General features: G+C 48.4%; 7 protein-coding genes across 7 annotated transcripts; 3 read left to right on the top strand and 4 right to left on the bottom strand.

Moving 5' to 3' along the window:
• Window positions 1-3: 3 nt before the first annotated feature.
• On the bottom strand, window positions 4-1,482 carry FMAN_11206 (uncharacterized protein; the record flags this gene model as incomplete). Its single annotated transcript, XM_041833991.1, has 1 exon — window positions 4-1,482. One exon carries the CDS (start codon window positions 1,480-1,482, stop codon window positions 4-6), a length of 1,479 nt encoding a protein of 492 aa, XP_041684299.1.
• Window positions 1,483-2,089: 607 nt separating this feature from the next.
• Window positions 2,090-2,516, bottom strand: FMAN_11205 (uncharacterized protein; the record flags this gene model as incomplete). The annotated part of the gene is made up of 2 exons (XM_041833990.1): window positions 2,090-2,203; window positions 2,259-2,516. The coding sequence occupies 2 exons, from the start codon at window positions 2,514-2,516 to the stop codon at window positions 2,090-2,092; spliced, it is 372 nt and encodes a 123-aa protein (XP_041684298.1).
• A 912-nt stretch (window positions 2,517-3,428) lies between these two features.
• On the top strand, window positions 3,429-3,892 carry FMAN_11204 (uncharacterized protein; the record flags this gene model as incomplete). The annotated part of the gene is made up of 2 exons (XM_041833989.1): window positions 3,429-3,635; window positions 3,821-3,892. 2 exons carry the CDS (start codon window positions 3,429-3,431, stop codon window positions 3,890-3,892), a joined length of 279 nt encoding a protein of 92 aa, XP_041684297.1.
• Window positions 3,893-4,557: 665 nt separating this feature from the next.
• FMAN_11203 (putative beta transducin-like protein) lies at window positions 4,558-6,675 on the top strand (the record flags this gene model as incomplete). Its single annotated transcript, XM_041833988.1, has 1 exon — window positions 4,558-6,675. The coding sequence occupies one exon, from the start codon at window positions 4,558-4,560 to the stop codon at window positions 6,673-6,675; it is 2,118 nt and encodes a 705-aa protein (XP_041684296.1).
• Window positions 6,676-7,780: 1,105 nt separating this feature from the next.
• FMAN_11202 (uncharacterized protein) lies at window positions 7,781-9,564 on the top strand (the record flags this gene model as incomplete). The annotated part of the gene is made up of 2 exons (XM_041833987.1): window positions 7,781-8,562; window positions 8,607-9,564. The coding sequence occupies 2 exons, from the start codon at window positions 7,781-7,783 to the stop codon at window positions 9,562-9,564; spliced, it is 1,740 nt and encodes a 579-aa protein (XP_041684295.1).
• A 586-nt stretch (window positions 9,565-10,150) lies between these two features.
• FMAN_11201 (uncharacterized protein) lies at window positions 10,151-12,207 on the bottom strand (the record flags this gene model as incomplete). Its single annotated transcript, XM_041833985.1, has 2 exons — window positions 10,151-10,933; window positions 10,984-12,207. 2 exons carry the CDS (start codon window positions 12,205-12,207, stop codon window positions 10,151-10,153), a joined length of 2,007 nt encoding a protein of 668 aa, XP_041684294.1.
• Window positions 12,208-14,753: 2,546 nt separating this feature from the next.
• On the bottom strand, window positions 14,754-15,754 carry FMAN_11200 (uncharacterized protein; the record flags this gene model as incomplete). The annotated part of the gene is made up of 3 exons (XM_041833984.1): window positions 14,754-15,256; window positions 15,303-15,551; window positions 15,604-15,754. The coding sequence occupies 3 exons, from the start codon at window positions 15,752-15,754 to the stop codon at window positions 14,754-14,756; spliced, it is 903 nt and encodes a 300-aa protein (XP_041684293.1).
• Between the last annotated feature and the right edge of the window lie 4,357 nt (window positions 15,755-20,111).

Genomic DNA, 20,111 nt, shown 5'->3' with positions numbered 1-20,111 from the left:
ATGTCAACCGAGGCAGTGTAAAATATTCCTGATATACCCCTGTTGTTCTGTCACTCGACTTACGCGTCTACTTGTTGGCTCGAACCATATTAGTGCTTCATTCAATGACTCATCAACATATCGAGATGCTTCCTGCAAGTGTCGTAAACAAGTCTCTCGATCATGGCGCGTGATCTCAAAGCGCATCTGCTCTATTCTGCCTAGGCCCTCTAGAGCAGCGTAGCGCAACTTGGCTCTTGGGAAACCACTGAGCTGTTCAGCCCGTTCCAAAGCCATCCTATAGTACGACTGTGCGCCGTCTAGATCACCACCATCTAGGTGATCATCTGCGACATTGGTGACAGTCCAGACAACGTTTCGTGCGGATGGTCCATAGAACGATTCTTGGTTCCGCAAAAGCTGAGCTCGGCGGTATCCACCTTCAATACGGTCTCGACCGTGGTAAAGGCAGTCGCAGAGTCGCTCCTCGATATAGAGGCGATGCCAGGTGTTGGGGGACTTATCGGAGAATACTGCCAATGCAGCCCGAAGACTCGAGATAGCCGTGCACTGCAGTAGCGCAGGTGGCAATAAGGAGAGGGACACCAAAAACTGGATGAGAGGGGAGGGTGTCCGTAAAGACGAAGCCATCGCCGCCGAATACCGGAGCAGGCATGTCAATACTTCTTGTGCATTGCAAGCCGAGAGCTCACACACGATGGCTAACAGTTGAGCAAGACTCATTGGATGGCAGTCAGAAAGGAGAGGCTGAACAAGGTCAAAAGCTTGATGGAAGTGTGGAAATGCGCCTGGACCTCCACACACCATCTGTGCTAGACCTTCTTGCATGCGGTTCCCGAAACGCCCGTGTATAGTGAACTGATGAACCTCTGGCTCTGGATGCATTTCATGGCTGAGGTAGACTCCACAGTAGTCAGTTAGACTGGCAGCTGCCTTTTGCTCGAGGGTGAATATTGGCGTGGGAATATTAACAGGAGACATGGACATGGCCACGCTGCTGGCTGAGGATAGCGCAGCGATTGTTGAACTACCTTCGCTCGTACCCTCCACAGGACTATCTCCCTCTTGAAGAAGCCTGACAGGTGGCTCCTCCTGGGATACTGCAGCTGAGCGACACCAATGAATTGGGTTCTGTATGCCCTTCCGTCTGAAGTATCGCAGGATCTCATGCAACGGGACATGGCGTCCTCGGATCACAAACCAGGGTTCCGGGACTGGCCACGACGCAGGGTCTGGATCGAGTAAGCGAAGAGCCGCAACCATGCCGTGGAACTGGTTGTTTCTTTGCAGGTTCCATTGGCTGATTCGAGCCCTGATCATGCGCGTGTTGACCCTGTATCCTAGCGATTTCAAATGATCCCTGACCTCTGCCATAGAAAGCCTGCGATCGTGGTAGAGCTCTTTGACGAGGGGTCGCAGGCGCGACCAGTCCTCGCTTGACGGTATCGTAAGAACCAACTGGGGATTTGCGAGGGGATCCATTAGGGCGACTGATTTGGGAATGAAGGCATGCATGCAGAGTCTGTGGGGGATGGATATTTGGATATATATGCATGGGCGTTTTGTAGTTCGTATATTGGCGTCCACCATGGCTGTCAAACATTCAGCCCTTCCCATCCCATTCCATGTCTTAAGAAGTGAGGGGCTCAAGGGTCTTTCAGCACTTGGAGCCCCTCTCATGTTAGCGATATGCAGGTTTGGCGATCCAAACGTCCGAGCAACTTTGTCACGACCCATTAGTCTGATAGCTTATTGGATACCGCTCAAAGTGCACATTTGCGAGGAGGCATTCTTGTAGCAAATATGCCTACGCTAACCATGTGAAGGCAGTTGTTCTAGTGTAGGACTCATTCGGCAATCGCAGCAGTTGAAATCAGCCCATTTAGGGCCTGAAACTTGAGGAACAGGAAAAAGATGGAGGGTTCAGCTCGTGCGGCTGAGTTGCGATAGCGTGTAAGTTATAGCATCTACCCAATCAGCGTTAACGAGGAGGTCACTATTGATCTACTTATTGATTTTCAACCTGGTTTATCAGAGTTCAAGCTCAATTGGTGTGGTGCTTTACCAAGAATGCAAGCACTGTAATTCTTCAGGCACAAGAACGCACAGTAGGGGCCAAAAACGATCGAATGAGTGTCTTAGACTTAGCGAAAATGACAGAGTATCTTCCGGTGCAGATAGATGAAAAGATGAGAACAGAAGACTATAGTGATTAAAATCAAGCTTCAAACGGAGTCCAGTCCTTCCGACTACATCACCACACAACTATCCGTCACAGCATCAACAATCTCCTCCACGATCCCACCACTATCCCCATCGTCACTATCACCGTACCCAGAGAATCTTGTGTGAACGTCAGAGTCATGGATTGGCTGATTTGTAGTTGTGTCGACGTAGCTGGCGCCATTGTTGTAGTCAACACCAACTGTGTGATTGTCACTTGTTGTAAGCTCAGGTTTGTCGACGCTGGTGGGATATTCGACCTTTGGAGGAGGAGGAGGGGTTTCTGAAGACATTTTTTGACTGGGGTGAATGGCAAGTGATATGAAATGCTTGCGAGGCTAAAACAGATGGATTGTTCAGCTAAAGGTTGTAAGGTATCGAGTCAAGTCTGCCGTAGAGAGCCTGGGGGTGTTCGTGATGGAGAGAGGATCGAAAATATATACAATACCTTACTCCATGACTTACACGGGAATACGGGGGACACTACGTAGTCTATGAACGCGCCCAAAGTGCTCGGGCAAAAGCACAATTGTGCCTTATCCCCGTTCTAAGGAGGATAGCTTTCACTCTAAAGAAGCTTTCAGCCTCAAACATGGTAGGTAACGCACGGGCATTGCTGGTTAGCTGGTCATGCATGGGCGTTCTGTCAAACTAGCGGTTTTAGACGGCCATATTTGCCTCCATTAGTTCAGATGACATATCAAGCGATACAACAAAACAACTGCTTAAAAAACGCCGCTCTTTCAGCCTCGCTTATGTATGGGCGTTCTGTAAATATTTGGCGTCTCTGGGGGCAGCTATCACCCAAACGATGCAACCATCTCACAGACCTACCCCTGCTTTGTGAAATAACCTTATCAGCAAGCATACTGATCAGAGACCCTGAGCTGCGAGTGGACCTCATCTCTATGAACTATGTTGGAATCGCAGGACTGTGGTTGTACGCCAAAAAAGTGTCTGGATTCAGCCTCGCATGATGTGATCCCAGAGGTGAATTATATATACTTGAGATTGCCTCTCCAGAAAGGGGACTCATCTGGCTCAAACAAGAACACAAATGATCAACTCACACAATTTTTATGCCTACTTCCCAAACCCTCCAACTTCAGCGTGATATCTCTGGCTGAGGTACTGGCAGACACATCTCTGATCATCCTACCCATCAACCCCCCTTGAGACATTATCTATAAAAAGAAAAGATCAACATGGTCTTCCACCTCATACCAGCCCTCGCAGTTGCAGGCGTCAAGTATGTGATCAAGGAAGCAACTGATGCCCCGACCTGTGGTAAATGCGGTAGGGAGAAGATGAAGATGTGGGCGGGTTTCCGTATCATCTTCCTTTGTGAGGATTGCGAAAACGGGATGGAAGTCAAGCTGGGCTTGAAAGCTGTTCAGATCGCGACTTTTGGTGTAAGTTAATTCTCTTGGATCTGGGTCCAATGTGTGATATGCTAATGTTGGCTTGTAGTTGGCGAATTGATACCCATTGCTATGATTGAAGTGGTGTTTATACTACCTCGATGCAGCCGTGCGCTATGACGTTTCATCAATTTGACTTGCTATTTACAGGAGGATGAACAGAGAATCATGTACAGTTTTATATGGGAGTGCTTGGACAAGCGATTGGCGATGTGTATGATCAAGCATTGGCGGATGATGATGAATGAGCCCGTAGGAATCACTCTTTTACATAGCGGCCAATAGCAAAATAAAGATTAAATAAATGTTGTATTTCTGATTTCTAAATATTTACCTTTTACTTCATTACTTTCACGTTCCAGGATGAGGCAGGATTTCTTATTTGCATATGGCTATGAACCTGCGGCATCGAGACGCTCAGTTTTGAGAAATCCACCACAGGTCTCAATTGGTATTAAGTATTTTAAAAACTACATGGTAAATATGTCTTGACAGCTCTTTAGTGGAATACTTTTAATAGAATTATTTATGCTCTATATGACATTTGAGACTTCTGACTTATTATATTATGGTGCAACTACCAGTCCGTATCTGTACGTATCCTTTGAGGTTCGTTTCAAGTAAGCATTGCCCAGGCAGCAAGAAAACTCTCCAGGTGCCAAAAATACTCAGTCCGAGACCCACTAAATTCACACCAATCTATGCGAGATGTTTTTATCATCTCGAATAAAAGCCCTACGTTTTCTTGCCTCCTTGGTACCGAAACAGCCTACAGTTGCAGCTACTGTTGCCCCAAGAATGCCTCCTTGGGAGCCTCGTCAGGCGATGCCAATCATCAGCCTCATTGCAAGTCCCATCTCAACTTTTAGATTCAATACAGAATTATCAATTCTTGCACCATTTATCTTACACAATGCGGCTTTTGAATGTCGTCGACGAACGACTCGAGAGCTTCTTTGGCGACGAGATCCCACCCTATGGGATCCTGTCGCATCGGTGGGGGAAAGACGAAATCACCTTTCAGGACTTGACACAAGGGTCACTACAGGACTTGCAGGGCCGTCAGTCATTCACAAAGATTTGGGATCTTCTTGACCGGGCTGACAAAGATGGTTTATCCTATGTTTGGATCGACACATGCTGCATCGACAAGACGAGCAGCGCAGAGCTCTCAGAGGCCATCAACTCCATGTTCAGATGGTATCAGCAGTCGGAAAAGTGCTATGTCTATCTCGACGATTTCGACACTTCTTCCAACAGCAAGATTATTCATTACGATCAGTCTGAAAGATATGTCGTCCTCGATGAATCAGAGACTTCTTTCTTCGATAGCCTCTGGTTTACCAGAGGATGGACCTTGCAGGAGCTCATAGCACCGCGAAATGTTGAGTTTTACGACAAGAACTGGGTTAGCTTTGGCTCGAGAGACGTCGCACTTCTCGATCGTATTTGCAAAAGAACTGGCATTTGGCCGCAGTTGTTTCGAGAACCCCGTTGTGCATGCCCAAGCGAAAGAGTGCATTCTGTCTTTACAGTTCGCGACGGTATCTGTGCTGGATGTCAGGGACTTGATACCCTCCCTCAGACTTTGGACTCCTTCGCCGTCTCCATCAAAATGAGCTGGGCATCGTCCCGTATCACGACGCGCAAAGAGGATGCGGCCTATTGTCTGCTCGGTCTCTTCAACCTAAACATGCCATTGCTATATGGCGAAGGTGACAAGGCATTCCTCCGTCTTCAAGAGGCCATCGTCCGGCAGTCTAAAGACCAGTCAGTCCTGCTATGGCGCGCTCGGCCTGATGTTGCACCTCAAGGGTTTGCACCCGGCTGTTTGGCTCCTTCATCCAGCGCCTTCAAAGAACCAGCTCACATTCTTGGCCGCCGGGTCTTCAACAGGGTCGACAAAAAGTATGAGGCTAATTTCCTCGGAAATCTGGCTACAATGGAGATCACTGACACCGCTATACGCACCAGCCTATGGATTTGCCCTTGTAAGGTGGTGCCTGACGGGACGCAGGCTGCTTCCCGAACTCTCTGGCTGGGTATCATGCATCTCGCATACGACGACGATTACCTTGTGCGACCTGCCTTGCTGCTAGAGTATATGGGAACTGTCAATATGTATCGAAGAGTCTACCATCAGCATATTGTCCCCGTCAATCCCAGGATAATTCGAGGTTCGTTCGTTGTAGAGTCATCAATCGGCGACGTCGATCGACGTCTGTCGCTCACTCCATCTCTTGAAGAGGCCACCAAGAAGGACATCAGCATTCTGCTTCAGCAGAGTCCAATCAACGCAACGGCCGGCCCTTCTCCTGAAGAGGGTCCTGAGACCGGGCCGGTGTATTTCGTTCTGGATAAGCAGAAGCTGGACTTTACCATGGACAGCGGAGGCAGCCACCCTCCTTTCAGCCGTTACCAAGGTCGCGCCACCCAGATACCATCACGCTGGGTTTTTCAGAGGTGCCAACATAGAGGAGATGGTGAGAGATATTTTGGCGGTATTCACTTTGTTAATTTTATGCTCAAGGTCCCGGCAAGATCAAACTTGAATCAAGGGCCAAATCGACAAGGTGCTGGTCGATTTGCGTATACAGCTGTCATATGGGGTATACAGCGCGAAGTGCTCAAAGGGAGAACCAATCCGTCTCCGTGGCATCTGTGGTGCCGAGTCTTTGATCTTCACAGCTTCATAGAACGCGCCCGGACCTCGAATGGAGATTTACAGCCAAATCAGCTGTACGGTGAGATTGAGGGTCTCAGTGCAGGCGAGATCCAGAGGCGCATGAAGAACCAGCGGTCGCGGCTCTGCCTAGCCGAGTATGAGAAGCTCGAGATTCCACAAGCATCGGGTCCGAAGGCACTGTTCCCTTCTTCTTACGGCGACAACTGGGCGGAAGACGGTATGGCTGATGGCGGGAGGCATTTGGCAGCCAAGGTTGCGTTGGTTGAGGGACTGGGTCGGAGGGTTTTTGAGCTGCACATCAAGATCACAGGTAGTCAAAACACAGAAGCATCAGCCATACAGTAAGTAGGCCTCGGGGAGCAAGAAAACACGACCTTCATATAGGGTGCCAAAATAAATCCAGTAAAAGATATCCTAAACTTAGTGTAGATATTCTAAATTTATGTAAAGTTACCTAAGTCTTTTTGTCATTCAGGATCACGGTCTCGAGTTTTCATTCCTCCCCTAGGTAGGTCATAAAGGAGGTCTCATAAATCATTAGTGCATATAGGCTTCTTTAAGCATAAACTTAGATAATGTCATCACTAATCCAGAGGATACCAGAGAAGTCTACCTAGCTGACATAAATATCTAGACAGAAGTAAGGTAACCCATGATAACTTTAACAGACTTTTTGACAATGCTGTCTCAGTAATTTTCGCCTCTAATCATCAGTCTAAAGTCCTCCAACCCCGACGAGGCCGGCTATTTACTTGACCTCCACCACCAAAACCCACCAACCAACACACCCTTTCAACACAGCCTCTCCATCACGTCATCTCCATTTCAATGTCTCAAAGCCCAAATCCCAACTCGTGCAATTCACAATTTCACATGCCCTCTCCTAATTTTCGCCTCAGACAAGGCAATGCAATCATCGAGTCACCCAGCCATAGGGTTATCCCCCGTTGCCGCCGACTCGACTGATCCTAGTTACCAAAGCTGCATTCAGCTGCACCTCCATCCAATGTCCTCGCTCTTTAGAGTCATCCTTGGCTGTATGTCACTGATTGGTTAGCGCTTGACGAATGGCGGTTGGTTTACAGGGGTGCAGCAGCTTTCGCTTCTTTAGTGAGGTTCGCTAAGGGCTTTCTTATCTGCGGGACAGAATAACTCAACCACTATTCTCGTGTTTACAGGGGAGGCGGTGTGCTGGTTATACTGACGGTGGACAGTTCGACAGGGGAATGATCGACCGGGCTGAGAAGGCCCCGCTGCGCAAAGCACTCAATGAGAGCTGTTGCTAAGAATATCCTTCCTCGGCCTGGGTCTGGGTCATGTGTGAGTGACCTTTCTCATGATTCTCGCCATCTTCTTCACTCTTTGTTTACTGTTACTTTTCTCACATTCCTCGATGGCGATGTAAATAAACCCTCCGACTCGCGCCTGAAACCCCTCACCCCACGTCACGATGGCCTTTTGGCTTTTTGGTAGCACGAAGCCCAAGAAGTCGAGCAAGAAGTCCAAAAAGGGCACGAAGACCAATAAAACGATAGCTGCTTCTAAGCCCAAGATAACAGATCCTCCTAATGTCTTTCGTCCTGCGAGACCTCAGATCGAACCACCTCCTTATCCTGGAAATGGGCGTGCAGCGTTGAGACCTGCTCTTCCGTATAATCAGCACCATGCATCTCAATCACAGCCTCACTTCCAGCCCGCTGGCTATCTCCCAGCACCGCCGGGCTTCAGCACTCAACCGGTGGTGATCAACAATCACTATCACCTCGGATCGCAGCAATCGCACCCCAACTTGTCTGCGTTTACACCACCGCATCATCTAGCCACGACAAACTCACACCAAACTCTCTCATCGTCGTTGAACCGTTTCACAGGATCAATGGTGAATCTGGCCAAGGAATCAATTCCACCGCAACTCTACGACGATGGGCTATCGGCTTGGCATGGATGCGCGCAGATTGCTCAGTCGACGAATGCGTTGTATGATCGGTTCAACGATATCATGACGCTTATTGATCACGAGAAGGTTCAGGGCAATGAGAATACGCTCTTTAACTACGCTGTCACAGATCAGGAGCCAAAGACGGATCAAGTCGACAAGGGCATGGGAAAGGTAAAGAACAAGGAAAAGTCCTCATGCAATGTTGCTGCGTCTGTCGTGTCGGGCAATTATTTTTCCAAAGTCGAGCAATACGCAAACTCCAAGCTTCCGTTAACACTACCACCACTATCTCTGTATGTGTATCCTCCAAACGTCAATTCTTTGCTAACAAGAGCAGACATATGCCAACATGGCCTCTCCTTTGTCTTGCAGCTCAGTACTCCCAGCGCGTCTACGAAAGACCTCGCGGCACCGAACGAGACGCCCACGTCTCGTCCGACTGGCTCGCTGGTCCCAGACAGACCTGCATCAAGTCCGTATCCATGGACGACATGAATACCATCGTCTTCGCCATCCGCGGTACAGCAAGTTTCATGGATTGGGCCGTCAATCTCAATTCTGCACCCATCAGCCCGCTCAACTTCCTCGACGATCCTGGAAACTTGTGCCACGCGGGCTTTCTCTCCGTTGCTAAGAAGATGGTTCGCCCGGTAGCTGCAAGGTTGAGACAGCTTCTTCAAGAGGACCCCAAGCGCTCGACGTTCAGTCTTTTAATCACGGGGCATTCGGCTGGCGGTGCTATTGCGGCGTTGCTATACTCGCACATGGTAGCCCAGACGAACGCGGCAGAGAGTGAACTAAATGTCCTGACGAATTGCTTCAAGAGAATACACTGCGTTACATTCGGTGCACCGCCAGTGTCTCTCCTCCCATTGGCAAAGCCCGAGACTCATGCTCTCAGAAAGAGCATCTTCCTGAGCTTCGTCAACGAAGGGGATCCCGTTGTCCGCGCCGATAAAGCCTACGTCAAAAGTCTTCTTGACTTACTCGCTTCACCACCACCATCACAACGAAAAGACCCAAAGAAATCGCGCAAGAAACCAACATGGGACGTCCCCCCATGCACGCTGAGCAACGCAGGCCGTATCGTGGTGCTACGCTCAGGGGACCTCGACGCCAAGCCCAAAGATCGCAAGACGGTGCGAGAGCGTCTCGACGAGGGAGTTGTAGCAGTGACGTGCTCTGAGGAGAGGTTGAGGAGTGTTATTTGGGGAGATCCCGTATGCCATCTGATGAGTCTGTATGCTGCGAGGATAGAAGTGCTAGCTGTGCGGTCTGTGACTGCGAGACGTTAGTATTGATGAGAGTTGGGAATTTGGTCACGAAATTATGAATGAACGGGGTTGACTTTGGCGTTACGATACCTACAGAACGAAAACAAAGATACCAGCAAAATACCCAGAATTTACAATTAAATCTTTACAATCACAAACGAAGTAGCCGAACCAATGCTCATGCGAAACTGGTTCAGTGCACAATGAGAGAAGCGCAAATAAATTGAATAGAGTAAAGTTTTGATTCATAATTCTATAACCACAAAGTGAAGAATGTGCATAATACCATCAATGTAAAACTTTCCGTAGCATAATATTTGTTTTCAGGAATCCCCGATCCAAGTCACTTGACCATGTAACAAGTATACCAAGATCTTCATCCCTTATCTTGTAAAGGATGGATGATCCAAAACTCCAAAGCGCCAACCTCCGGTTTCCATTCGATCCGCAGACAGAAACTTGCTCGCAAGATAAATTCAATGCATGGTCGAAGAGGCGCTGTATTGTGCGCCCATGTCATAGTAATTCCAGAGAAGAGAACGAAAAATGCATACAAGGCTTGCCCAGGTATTTCGGCCAAAGCAGCATGTTTTTAATTTTGGTGTGGTTATCGCATTGAAAAGTCCATGTCAGACATTGACCCCATTTGCGACAAGGGGGTTTGGTTTTGTATCTGATAGCTGTTCTGCCGCTGCGGTTGTTGTATACCATATATCGAGTTTATTGTTGGGTTCATGGTTGAACTGTTGACATTTTGGTTCTGTAGACCCTGTAAGGGCGGCTGACTTCCAACACGTTGTTGGTGTTGTATGTTGCTCAGTGGATTGGGCTGAGAGGCTGTGAACGAATTCATGCTCATTTCAGACATGTCAAAGCCGCCCATGCCCACGTTAGCAACATTGTAGTCGATGCCAGGGGACATGACATTAGCAGGTGAGCCAACAAATGCCGAAGCGATGTCACTACCTGGCTGCGTACCAGGAGGTGTACCATTCGAGTAATTGGAGTTGGGAATTGTGTCAGGACTACTGCCACTCAAATCGTACTTAGTCTCGTTCTCATCGACGACCATGCCTTGGTTGTAGTCATTCATTTGTGGCATGTTAGCCATGCCGGCATTACCAAAGCCATCGAAGATGTCAGCAGACATCTGGAAAGAGCCGTTCTCTGGGACGTTTCGCAGCTGTGGGTCGGCCAGACGTGGAAGAATCTCGTTGACCTTGGCCAACAAGAGAGGAGTGAATGCAAAGTCGCCATTTCGGGCAGGGTCGAGAGAGGCGTAGAGATCCTGGAGCCACTGGTGAGGGCCCACGGCCAATGGGTGTCGATCCGAGGGCATGTTAGCCAGATAGGTGGTCAAGTTGAGACAAATTTCGAGTAGCTTGGGGAACTGTGAAATTGTTAGACGCGTGTTATTCGAACATGGCATATAATACATACCAGGCAGGACTTAGCAAGCTCAAGTGGCTGGCCCGCAAAAGAAGAAGCCATTTTGCTGGTCATTTGCCGCGCCAGATCGCTGTGGTATTGATTTTGGTTGTTGTTAAGCTGCCAAATTGCATTGTTGAGGAATTGTTGACTGGCCATGTAGGCAGTATCGGGGTGGTAGGGGTTCGTCGCTTGCCACTCCTTGAGGTGATTCTTGAGACCAGTAATTTGATGGCAGTCGAGATGGTCGCAACCCTTTCTCCAAGCGGCCAGGAAAGAGTCGTCCATAGGTCGGAAGATGTTGCACATGATGAAAAAGGTTTGAAGCTCTGGATACAAGGCATCATTGGGGTCGTCGTGCATCTGGCTAGGTGCGATTGTCGCATAAAGGGACAAGGGTCGACGGCGGTTGAAAAAGTAGACGCGCTCAGTGGCGAACAAGAACCAGAAAAATCGGCGTCTTCGGACAGCCTCAGCTTGAGAGAACTGGGAATAGTTTTCTTCCTTGTCCATGTTTGCAAGGAGAGCCATAGTTGTGGCCTCTCGTAGGTAGTACCACGCTCTGTCTGGTCCGTCGATTATCTTGATACAGGAGTAGATGAAAATGTTTGTGACCATAATGTTGAAGTTTGGTGTCTCAAAATAGTCAGAGCCCTTTCGAACGCGCAGGCACTCCTCAAGAAGCAAACTGCTTGCGGCGATGTTGGCGCCGGGATGGTTCTGAAGGCTGAAGGACTCTTCTGCCGATGAAGCTGGCAGCATCATACCAGGCTGAAGTACTACATATGCGCAGAGAGCTGCAAATAGACAGTACCTGTCACGGCCAACTTCCATATTTAGCATCATGTGTTCGATTTGGTTTTGGTCGAGGAAAGGGAGTGTGGAGTAAGCATTGTCGAAGTAGTAGTTGACACAAGCCTTGATCAGGTCGTTGGACAACATGCCAGCTGTAGGGTTGAGAGCAGGAATGCTAGTGTCAACAGTTTGTCCAGCGAGTCTGTTTTGCACCTTAGCAGCAAGACTGGCCTGGCGTTGGTTGTCTCTCAATTCGGTGATGACTTTTGCGCGAGAACCCTTGGGACCCTTCTTCTGAGGAATAGCGAGATATGTGCATTCGATACCAGCAGTTGCACAGTTGCGACAAGTGATACCACTATCACATTTGACCTTGCGACGATGGCAGCCATCGCAGGCCCTCTTTACGGCAGTCATTGCTGATTTTGGTGCCGTTGACATTGTGTGTTTCGTTGTCAGTATCAAAGAAAGTTATCAACGGCCGAGGCGGGTCGTCGGGGCAGGCGACGACAAGAACGATTGACTTCCTGAGACGATGATACCAAGGAAGTACGATAAGCTCGAGGGTCGTTGAGACTAGAGAGTCGAGCTCGGGGGTATTTAGATTATGATATCGCGGGGGAGACGAAATGGCAAGCAGCCAGCAAGCCAAAAGTCTGGGGATTTTGCGGGGGACCGCGATAAGAAGTGTCGTCGAAGGTATATTCGGGGCGACTTGGTAGTCGGTCGACCGGGTGGGCGGGGGGAGTATGGGAGATTGGAAGGGCTGGCTTGATTCCAGGAGACGAGGTGCAGGTGTTATTCGGCCCTTTCGCCTTGGACCATAATGCGGGGGGTTGTTGCGGGTGACCAGGAGTCAAAATTGCAGAAAACTTTGATGTTGGGCAGGCTGATTAAGGGGTCGTAAATCTGCGGTTTATAGAATTCGTTTGGTGTTTTGTCTTTTTTGGCTGGTTGTATGAGGAGGAAAAGGGAAAGTGTGGATAGAAGAGAGAGATCAGGTCAGTGAAGGGATGGGAAGACAAGAAGAGAAGATGAGGTGAGAAGCGGGTTTGGCAAGAGAAGGAGATTTCGAGGGAAGACCGGGGGTGGGCAAGCAAGCCAAACTGTAGCCAGAGCGAGACGGAAGACTCTCTGACGCTGGGGTGGGACGAGAGGAACACAAGAGGAGGATGAGTAAAGTACTTCGCCACCCAAACTTTGCTGGACAGTGACCTTGAGATCCAGTTTTTACTCGTACCACCCGTCTTGAAGAGGCCAAGGAACAAGCAGCCAACCGAACTGGCGAACGGGCGAGGGATCTAAAAGGGGACTAGCCAGCAGAGAAATTAGCAGGCATGGACAGTGCAGTAGACCAGAGAGTACATACCCGATGGGACAGTGCGACTTGGTTTTAGCGGGTTTTAGCGACCTATAGTTTGAACGGGGGTGGAGACAGCCCAGGCTTGGAGCATTTCAACAAGGTTGGCCGAGAGCGTTACTTATAGGCAAATCTTGAGGAGAAAATGGCCGACTGAACGTCAGTATTAATAGTCAAGTGAAGTGAGGGGCTGTCTGGCTTCGACCTCAGCGTATACTGAGATTGAGCTATGGCTTGCAACAGATTCGTTGAAGTGAGGGGAAACCCATCAACAACGATACAGACAAAGTTCCTCGATGCAGCCTCCTTCTCGTAGCCACCTAAATAAACACTGTGCCACGTCGACGTCTTTTTGAACCACGCTAAAGCCTCAGCTTCACAGTGCGACTCCACTCCAGAATGAGATCTCCCTCTCTTGGCGAAGCGAACTCTCTACAGAGACAGGTAGGACTTGCCCGCCCTCAAGAGTAGGTGAAGCCTAACAGAAGACACATCGATCGACGATTGGGTACCTTCTCATGCACCAAGAATTCGCGCAGCAAACAGGTTCTCTTCATGTACGTCGGTCCGACGATGTTATCGAATCTCACGCGTTGAGAGTTCACGTTATTCGGCTTGCTCCGATCACGTTCTCGGGGCAAAAAAGACAACACGGTTCTTCGGTAGCTGGGAAGAGCTAAAAGAAAGAAAAAAACGTAGGGAAAAAGTCAATTGCTAGGCTATCAAAAACTCCGCTGCGAGATCTCGCTGTTCGAGATGTCAGATCATCCGTTGTTTGCTCATCGGGTGCTGCAGCAGCGCATTTCGCGTTTAGAAACTCATGCCCCGAAAATAACTCTCCAACGTTATGCCCCTGGTGTGACAAGTGTTTCCCTGCGATGATCGAAATACTGCGTCAACTCGTCATCGTCAATAGTGACTACTTTGGGCATAAACGCCGCTTGCTTGGATTCCCATCTCCGTGATTGTCCATGTTCCCGCGATGACCTCCCCGAAAAAAAGAAGTAGCCCGACCAGGTTTGTTTTTACATACATATTTCCGCATAGTCGGAATTGAATGTCTCATATGCATCCATGTCTCATTGCAACGAATGCAACGCCCCGCTGTTCAGCCAGGGATGAGAACAAGACTTTTGATCTCCACAAATTGCTTCCATGGAAGGGCATCGTGATGATTCAGGACACGGAAGAATGTCTTTTTGGGAGAGGTGCCACTTTGAGCCTCATGATCTCATGGTATCTCGTATGAGTTCTGCAGAAGGGTCCATTGATATGGATCGTTTATCGATGTTGACCTGTAACTGGAAGTCAAATACCATGCCAAATCATGTTGTGTTCCACTTTACGATGCAGCGTATAAAAATCCATGCTGCGCATCTCAAAGCATTGACTTTACATCCATGCATGATACGATTCAGACTCGTCACGAATCACGTTGCTTCTTGCGATGTAACAGAAGAAATCTATTATAACAGTATTCAAATCTATACAAGTTTTACCGCTTTCTTCCCACGTTGACTGAAGATCGTACCAGTCCCACTCGCTTCAAAACACTGGCTCCATCAGCTCTCGATGTCCATATCAATCCCGAATCCGTCCCGCTCCTAGTCGCTTCTCCATATATCCCTCAATGGGCATGCTTAGGACGAACAGGTGAGAGTGAGTAACGTCGGTCTCTGTCATCTCTGCCCACGGGCTGGCTCTCCAGCGCATATCCATCCTGGCTGACGATTCGCTTCCTGTCCATGTCATGGTTGATCACGCGGCTGGGATGGAACACGTTGAGGGAAACCACAACGAGACTCATGAGGAGAGCATCGAAGATGTAGAGGAAGTACTCCTTCGATTGGAGCTCACTGTCCTTGCCCATGACGTACTCGGCGACACGGAAGACGGATCGGACCATGATGAACAGACTGGCTGAGTAAAGCACGAAGAGGAGCTTCTTCCAAGGCGTTGTGATCTCTTGCGACTTTTGTGTAGGGTTGCGGATGATGCGGAGGTGGAAGACGAGAGTGACGATCATGAAGAAGCCGAAGAAAATGATCTGAATGCCTAGGCCACCGACGATGATGTTCTCACCTCGCTTGACGGCGCTCTTAGTTTTCGATGTTGCAAGCATACCACCACCTTTGACTGTTAGTGCTGTAAAGTTTAACGGATTCGGAGTACGTACCAGCACTTTGTGCAAGGAAGGACATGACATCTCCAGCAACAAAGACTTTGGTCAACCATCTGGGGCTAATAATGGAAAGGTCGCCAGCATCGAGAAGTCGAATGAGACGGCCGAGTACCATGTAAATCGATGCGGCGAGCAGAGCTGGACCGAGCAGCAAGAGGAGAGACTGAATGATGTAGGGGTTCTTGGTGAAGTCTGGTGCTTCTTGCGCTGATAGAGCTCGACCGACGTAGCCTACACACTCAACTAAAGACAATGTTAGTAAAGCGATGAGACGCGGAAATTGGCGGCCACGTACAAAGACATCCGATCAAGAACGGAATAAAGTACCATGTTCGTGATCGAACAAGCTGGTATGTGTGTAATAATGCAGAAAGACCGAAGACAACAATAAATATGACGGCTGCCACCATATTGGGGTTATAGTTGTAGAAGATATAGCCCGCCATGATGAATTATTTTTGAATGTCGACTTATTGAAGCGCTCAATCACGTTAGTGAGGTCGAGTTTTGGTGTTTCGTCGTTAAAAGTCAAACAAATGAATGCCAAAGTCAATGAGTTGAGAGTGATAAATTGAAAAGGTCTTGGCTTTCTTGATGAGACTATATACATATCTTTACGTGTAAACAACATTTCCCAAGCAGACCCTTTCTATGAATGCATCTAAAATTGTTCACGCTCTATACGCGGAGGTGAGTTATACGTGAAGAATCTAGATCTGAATAGCGTAGATCTCGAGAATGTGGGGCTGGATATACGCGTATATGGCAGATCACCACAACGACAACGACGATTATAACTACGAGCTAAGCCCTAAGCCTTACAGTTTCTTTTTGACGCGCGGTTAAGCTTTGATGTCGGTTTCGGAAGATATTCAGATTGGAGATGCTTCTTTAGTGCGAGTCGTTGTCCAAGGGGCTGAGTGAGCCATGTGGTATTTTAGTCTACCGTTCGGCATGAAGCTGCCGAGAGAAGACGCTTTGAGTGATGGGAGAAGACTGTCTCGAAGTGTAATTGATGTATAACGTCTAGCTTACAGTTCACAGGGAGATTGGTCAAAGATGAGGAGTCTATCAGAGATTGTCGGCCTTTGTTGCCTACCTTGAGCTGCAACTACTGCAGGCAGAGATCCAACCAGTTTCTCTAATGGCTCACTTGACTTTTTACTTGTACACAAAGGATGATCATCCATATCATGATGAGACATGCATCAAGCTGCACGCACAGGCAGTGTCTCTTCAAGCTGCTGCTTGACTTTCACGCTACGGGTATGCTTCTTTTTCGCGTCTATCCGAAACCGAGACAGTTTTCTTATCGATAATCACCATCTTCATTGTCAATGCCCCTGACGACCATGGACTCAACTCTGCACTTTTACCCTGCCAAGAACTCCGCGTAACACAAGATCTTTTGCATTAAAGTTTGCGGCGCAGCTGTCATCTCGCTTGAAACAAGAGCACCTGTGCGGCTGTGTCACGTACCAGCTCGACCTCACATCCGGGGTAACAAAGCTTGCGCGATGTAGGGCGTACAAGCTCGTCTGTGCCCTTCCTATCGTGTCCCAGCGTTGAGGCGGAGTTGTTTCTGAAAAGAGGCGCTCCCAATTGAGGATTATGCTCCAGCCGCATCATGCGTTCGTTGTTGAGTTTGTAGTGAGGGGTTTGGCGAAGTCAACTTCAACGCCATATCTTCAGATAAAGAGGGGAAACCCGTTCTTTGATCGCAAACTAGGTACGGGAGTATCTGTTCCCCTCAATTATGACATGATCTGTGGTTTATGGCTTTCCCGATGCTCGCTTAATTGGCGACAGATTGGTTGAGTTTGTCCTGGTGCCACGTCGCTCATTTGAAGCTCAAGAATCAGATCATCCAGGCTCTGTGATCAGAGTGACGGTATGTCAACCATGATTGTTTTTTCACGGAACAAGTGTACGACCACTGACTTCATGACATTCACAGCAAGATAATGTGGAAGGCATTCAAATTGATTCCATCAAGGGTTGCCCTTCATGGTAATTCGTGACAGGAGTTATTTCCAGTGGTGTTTCCGTAGACGGTGTCAAATACCGAGGCATACCGATGGTGTCCGGACGGTGTGCTCCCGCAACCCGGGGCGACGCTCCGGGTCAGCACAGCAAACACAGGAAACACAGTGTGGCATGCCAACCAATAATCAACTGCCTAAGTCAGTCTGCCGCGCACTGTATACATTGATCAAAACTGCAAGGTCTGTGGCCTCATCGTGCAGTAGCTGCCGGACAGGCCGTGCCTAGCGGCTTTCTCGAAGGAACTTGGAACGCTCGTCGTGTGCTTTTCAGTGGGTTTGCATGAATCGCGGTGGTTCCGCTACTAAAGCACAAACGTCGATCAAAGTCCCCTGTTTTTCTGCTTTCGATTTTGTCGCGGTTTACTGAATGAACTGTCAGTCCTGAAACTTGAAATGAACAGTTAATTACTCAATTTCCAAAACAGCGCATCTACCACCCCCATCAGGTCTTTAGACTTAACTGAACCTGGAGAAACACGGTTCGGGCTAAGGCACAGGGAACCCCAGACTAGACCTGAAGGAGCCTCGGGTGCACAAGGTCGGTCCGAAAGGGCCAGCTTGGTCAAGATGGTGGGCAAGGCTGAGGAGAGGCGCTGTCGTTCGAGGGAGGTGATTGGTTGATTAGAGGAGCGAATTGCGTTGCGGCTTGGCGTTTTGGTGATGTTGTCCTTGTCCTTGTTGAGCGGTGACGCAGCCACGAAATTGCCGTATTTGAGTGAACACGACGTCGGATGCTCAGCCATCATCTGTCTATTTCTCGTATGTCAGATCATCAACAGTAACTCTGCAATGCGAGGTTGGCTCTGGGGACAGTTGCAGTCTGTCATGTGTCAAAGTTCCGTCCCACTGGCACGGCGATGCAACGTCGCATTAATGCTACACAAATGTCAGGTGTTTGTTTTGTTGAGCACCATTCTTAGTCAGCCAGTCAGCCACCACCATCTCGACGCCTACCCTAAACACTCGTGATATTGCATCAGCATTTGTTATGAGGTTCTTTGCTATTGACCTCGTATCATCATTGCGGGACTCAGTTCTTACGAGAAGATCGGCCAGTATTTCATCCCAACACGAGTCTGGCTCACCGACACATCTTGGAGTGTTATTGAGAGCATTGCGGCTTTCACCATCGGTTAGCTCCATCGTATGAGAAAACAGTCAAATAACACTCCACGAATAACAACAGAGCCCAAACATCATTTGTCGATCAGTGGAGCTGATTTCCCTCGCTTAAGGCTCATTTTTCTCCATTCCAGTCTAGACTCGCGATGATATGATGCTCCCATCCTTCTATAGAGACTATCGGACCCTCAGAGAGCAAGAAAACACCAGACCTTTATACAGGGTGCTAAAGTAAACTTGGTAAAAGATATCCTAAATTTATGTAAAGTTACTTAGGTCTTTTGTCATTTAGGATCAAGGTCTTAAGTTTTCTTTCCTCCCCTAGCGGACCTCGCCAAGAGCTGCAAAGGTTTTCTTTTTGAAGGATTTAAGGGAGAACCAAGCTATTGGAGCTAGTGGGGATTTTTAAGAGTAGTCGAAAGAAGGGAGCTGCAGTCTTGCGAGGATGTGTCTAGGGTAATTCGATCTCGAGGCGGATGGAACGCCTCTTTTCACATGCAATGTTGGATAACCCAATCTGGCGTGATGCTTTACAGATTCTTACTAGCTTTATTGAAGAGGCTTCGTATAACTGTACGAACACTTGCCATTTTCAGCCATTCCATTGCAAACTGGCCACTTATCGATGAGCGGCGCAGGATCGACATCGACGGCCCCACAACTGCCGCTCGACTACCGGACTTTCTGCCGACCTCCTGTCTCCAGATAGGCTGCTGTATGCTTGTCAATGGCGTCGGTACTTGCCGAGAGCTGAAGACGAACAAGGATGATATCATGACTTCGTATAAGCCCAACCTCGACGGTTGACTGTTGAGTCTGGAGAATGGCTTACAGCGTTCTTATCCAGCCACTTCTTCCCCAGTGTTAAGGCTTTGTTGTTGTACGATTAAGGTTCCATTTAAGGTAGGAGGAGGCTTGCTTGATAGACGGGAATAATACGAGAATGCTCTAATGGAGTAGACGAAACTTTCCGGCGGCCTGACTTGCTTCATCACAGGGCTGAACTTGCTGCAAGCGATGTGCATATCAACCAGATTGGGGAAGTTATATGGCTGCCTAGATTAGAACAACATCACTGAACTTTACTCTGAACGTTGATTCGAGGCTTCAGATGCCGTACATGCATATCTGGTTTAACACGAGAGTATAAGGCCACAGCGGAAAGTCTCTGAGTGTTGTTGCTTTCATGCAGGTGCTTATCGAACGCCCGTCTCACGACATTTCATTATACAAACACCACCTACTATACACAGTGCCACCTAGACATAAGTTCCTAAGAGAAGCAGTCTTCGACAAGTGAAATTTGTGGATATTGTCCCTGAAAGTGCGCGGACTGCCGCTCCACAAATTGCTTGTGAGTGATTTCGCATGTTGTGGCCATTCAAGAAGCTTTCTTAATTCTCAAAGTCAACTCTACTCGTATTAATCTCTTCATCAGCATTATTAAGTGATTTGTAATGCTCGAATCTCGTCTGATACCCAGCTACTGTTGACTCTCGCATGCAGAGTTTGGGCAATCATATCACTAGATGACACTCTTCAATCCCCCGTAGATCATCTTTGTCGAAGAATTAATAAAATTAGATTGTGAACTCAGGGTATTAGAAGTAAAATTGGGCATGATGGATTTCGAGAA

This window comes from Fusarium mangiferae (genome assembly GCF_900044065.1).
Source record: "Fusarium mangiferae strain MRC7560 genome assembly, contig: FMAN_scaffold008, whole genome shotgun sequence".
Lineage (NCBI taxonomy): Eukaryota > Fungi > Ascomycota > Sordariomycetes > Hypocreales > Nectriaceae > Fusarium > Fusarium mangiferae.
This window is presented reverse-complemented; position numbering and strand designations above follow the sequence as displayed.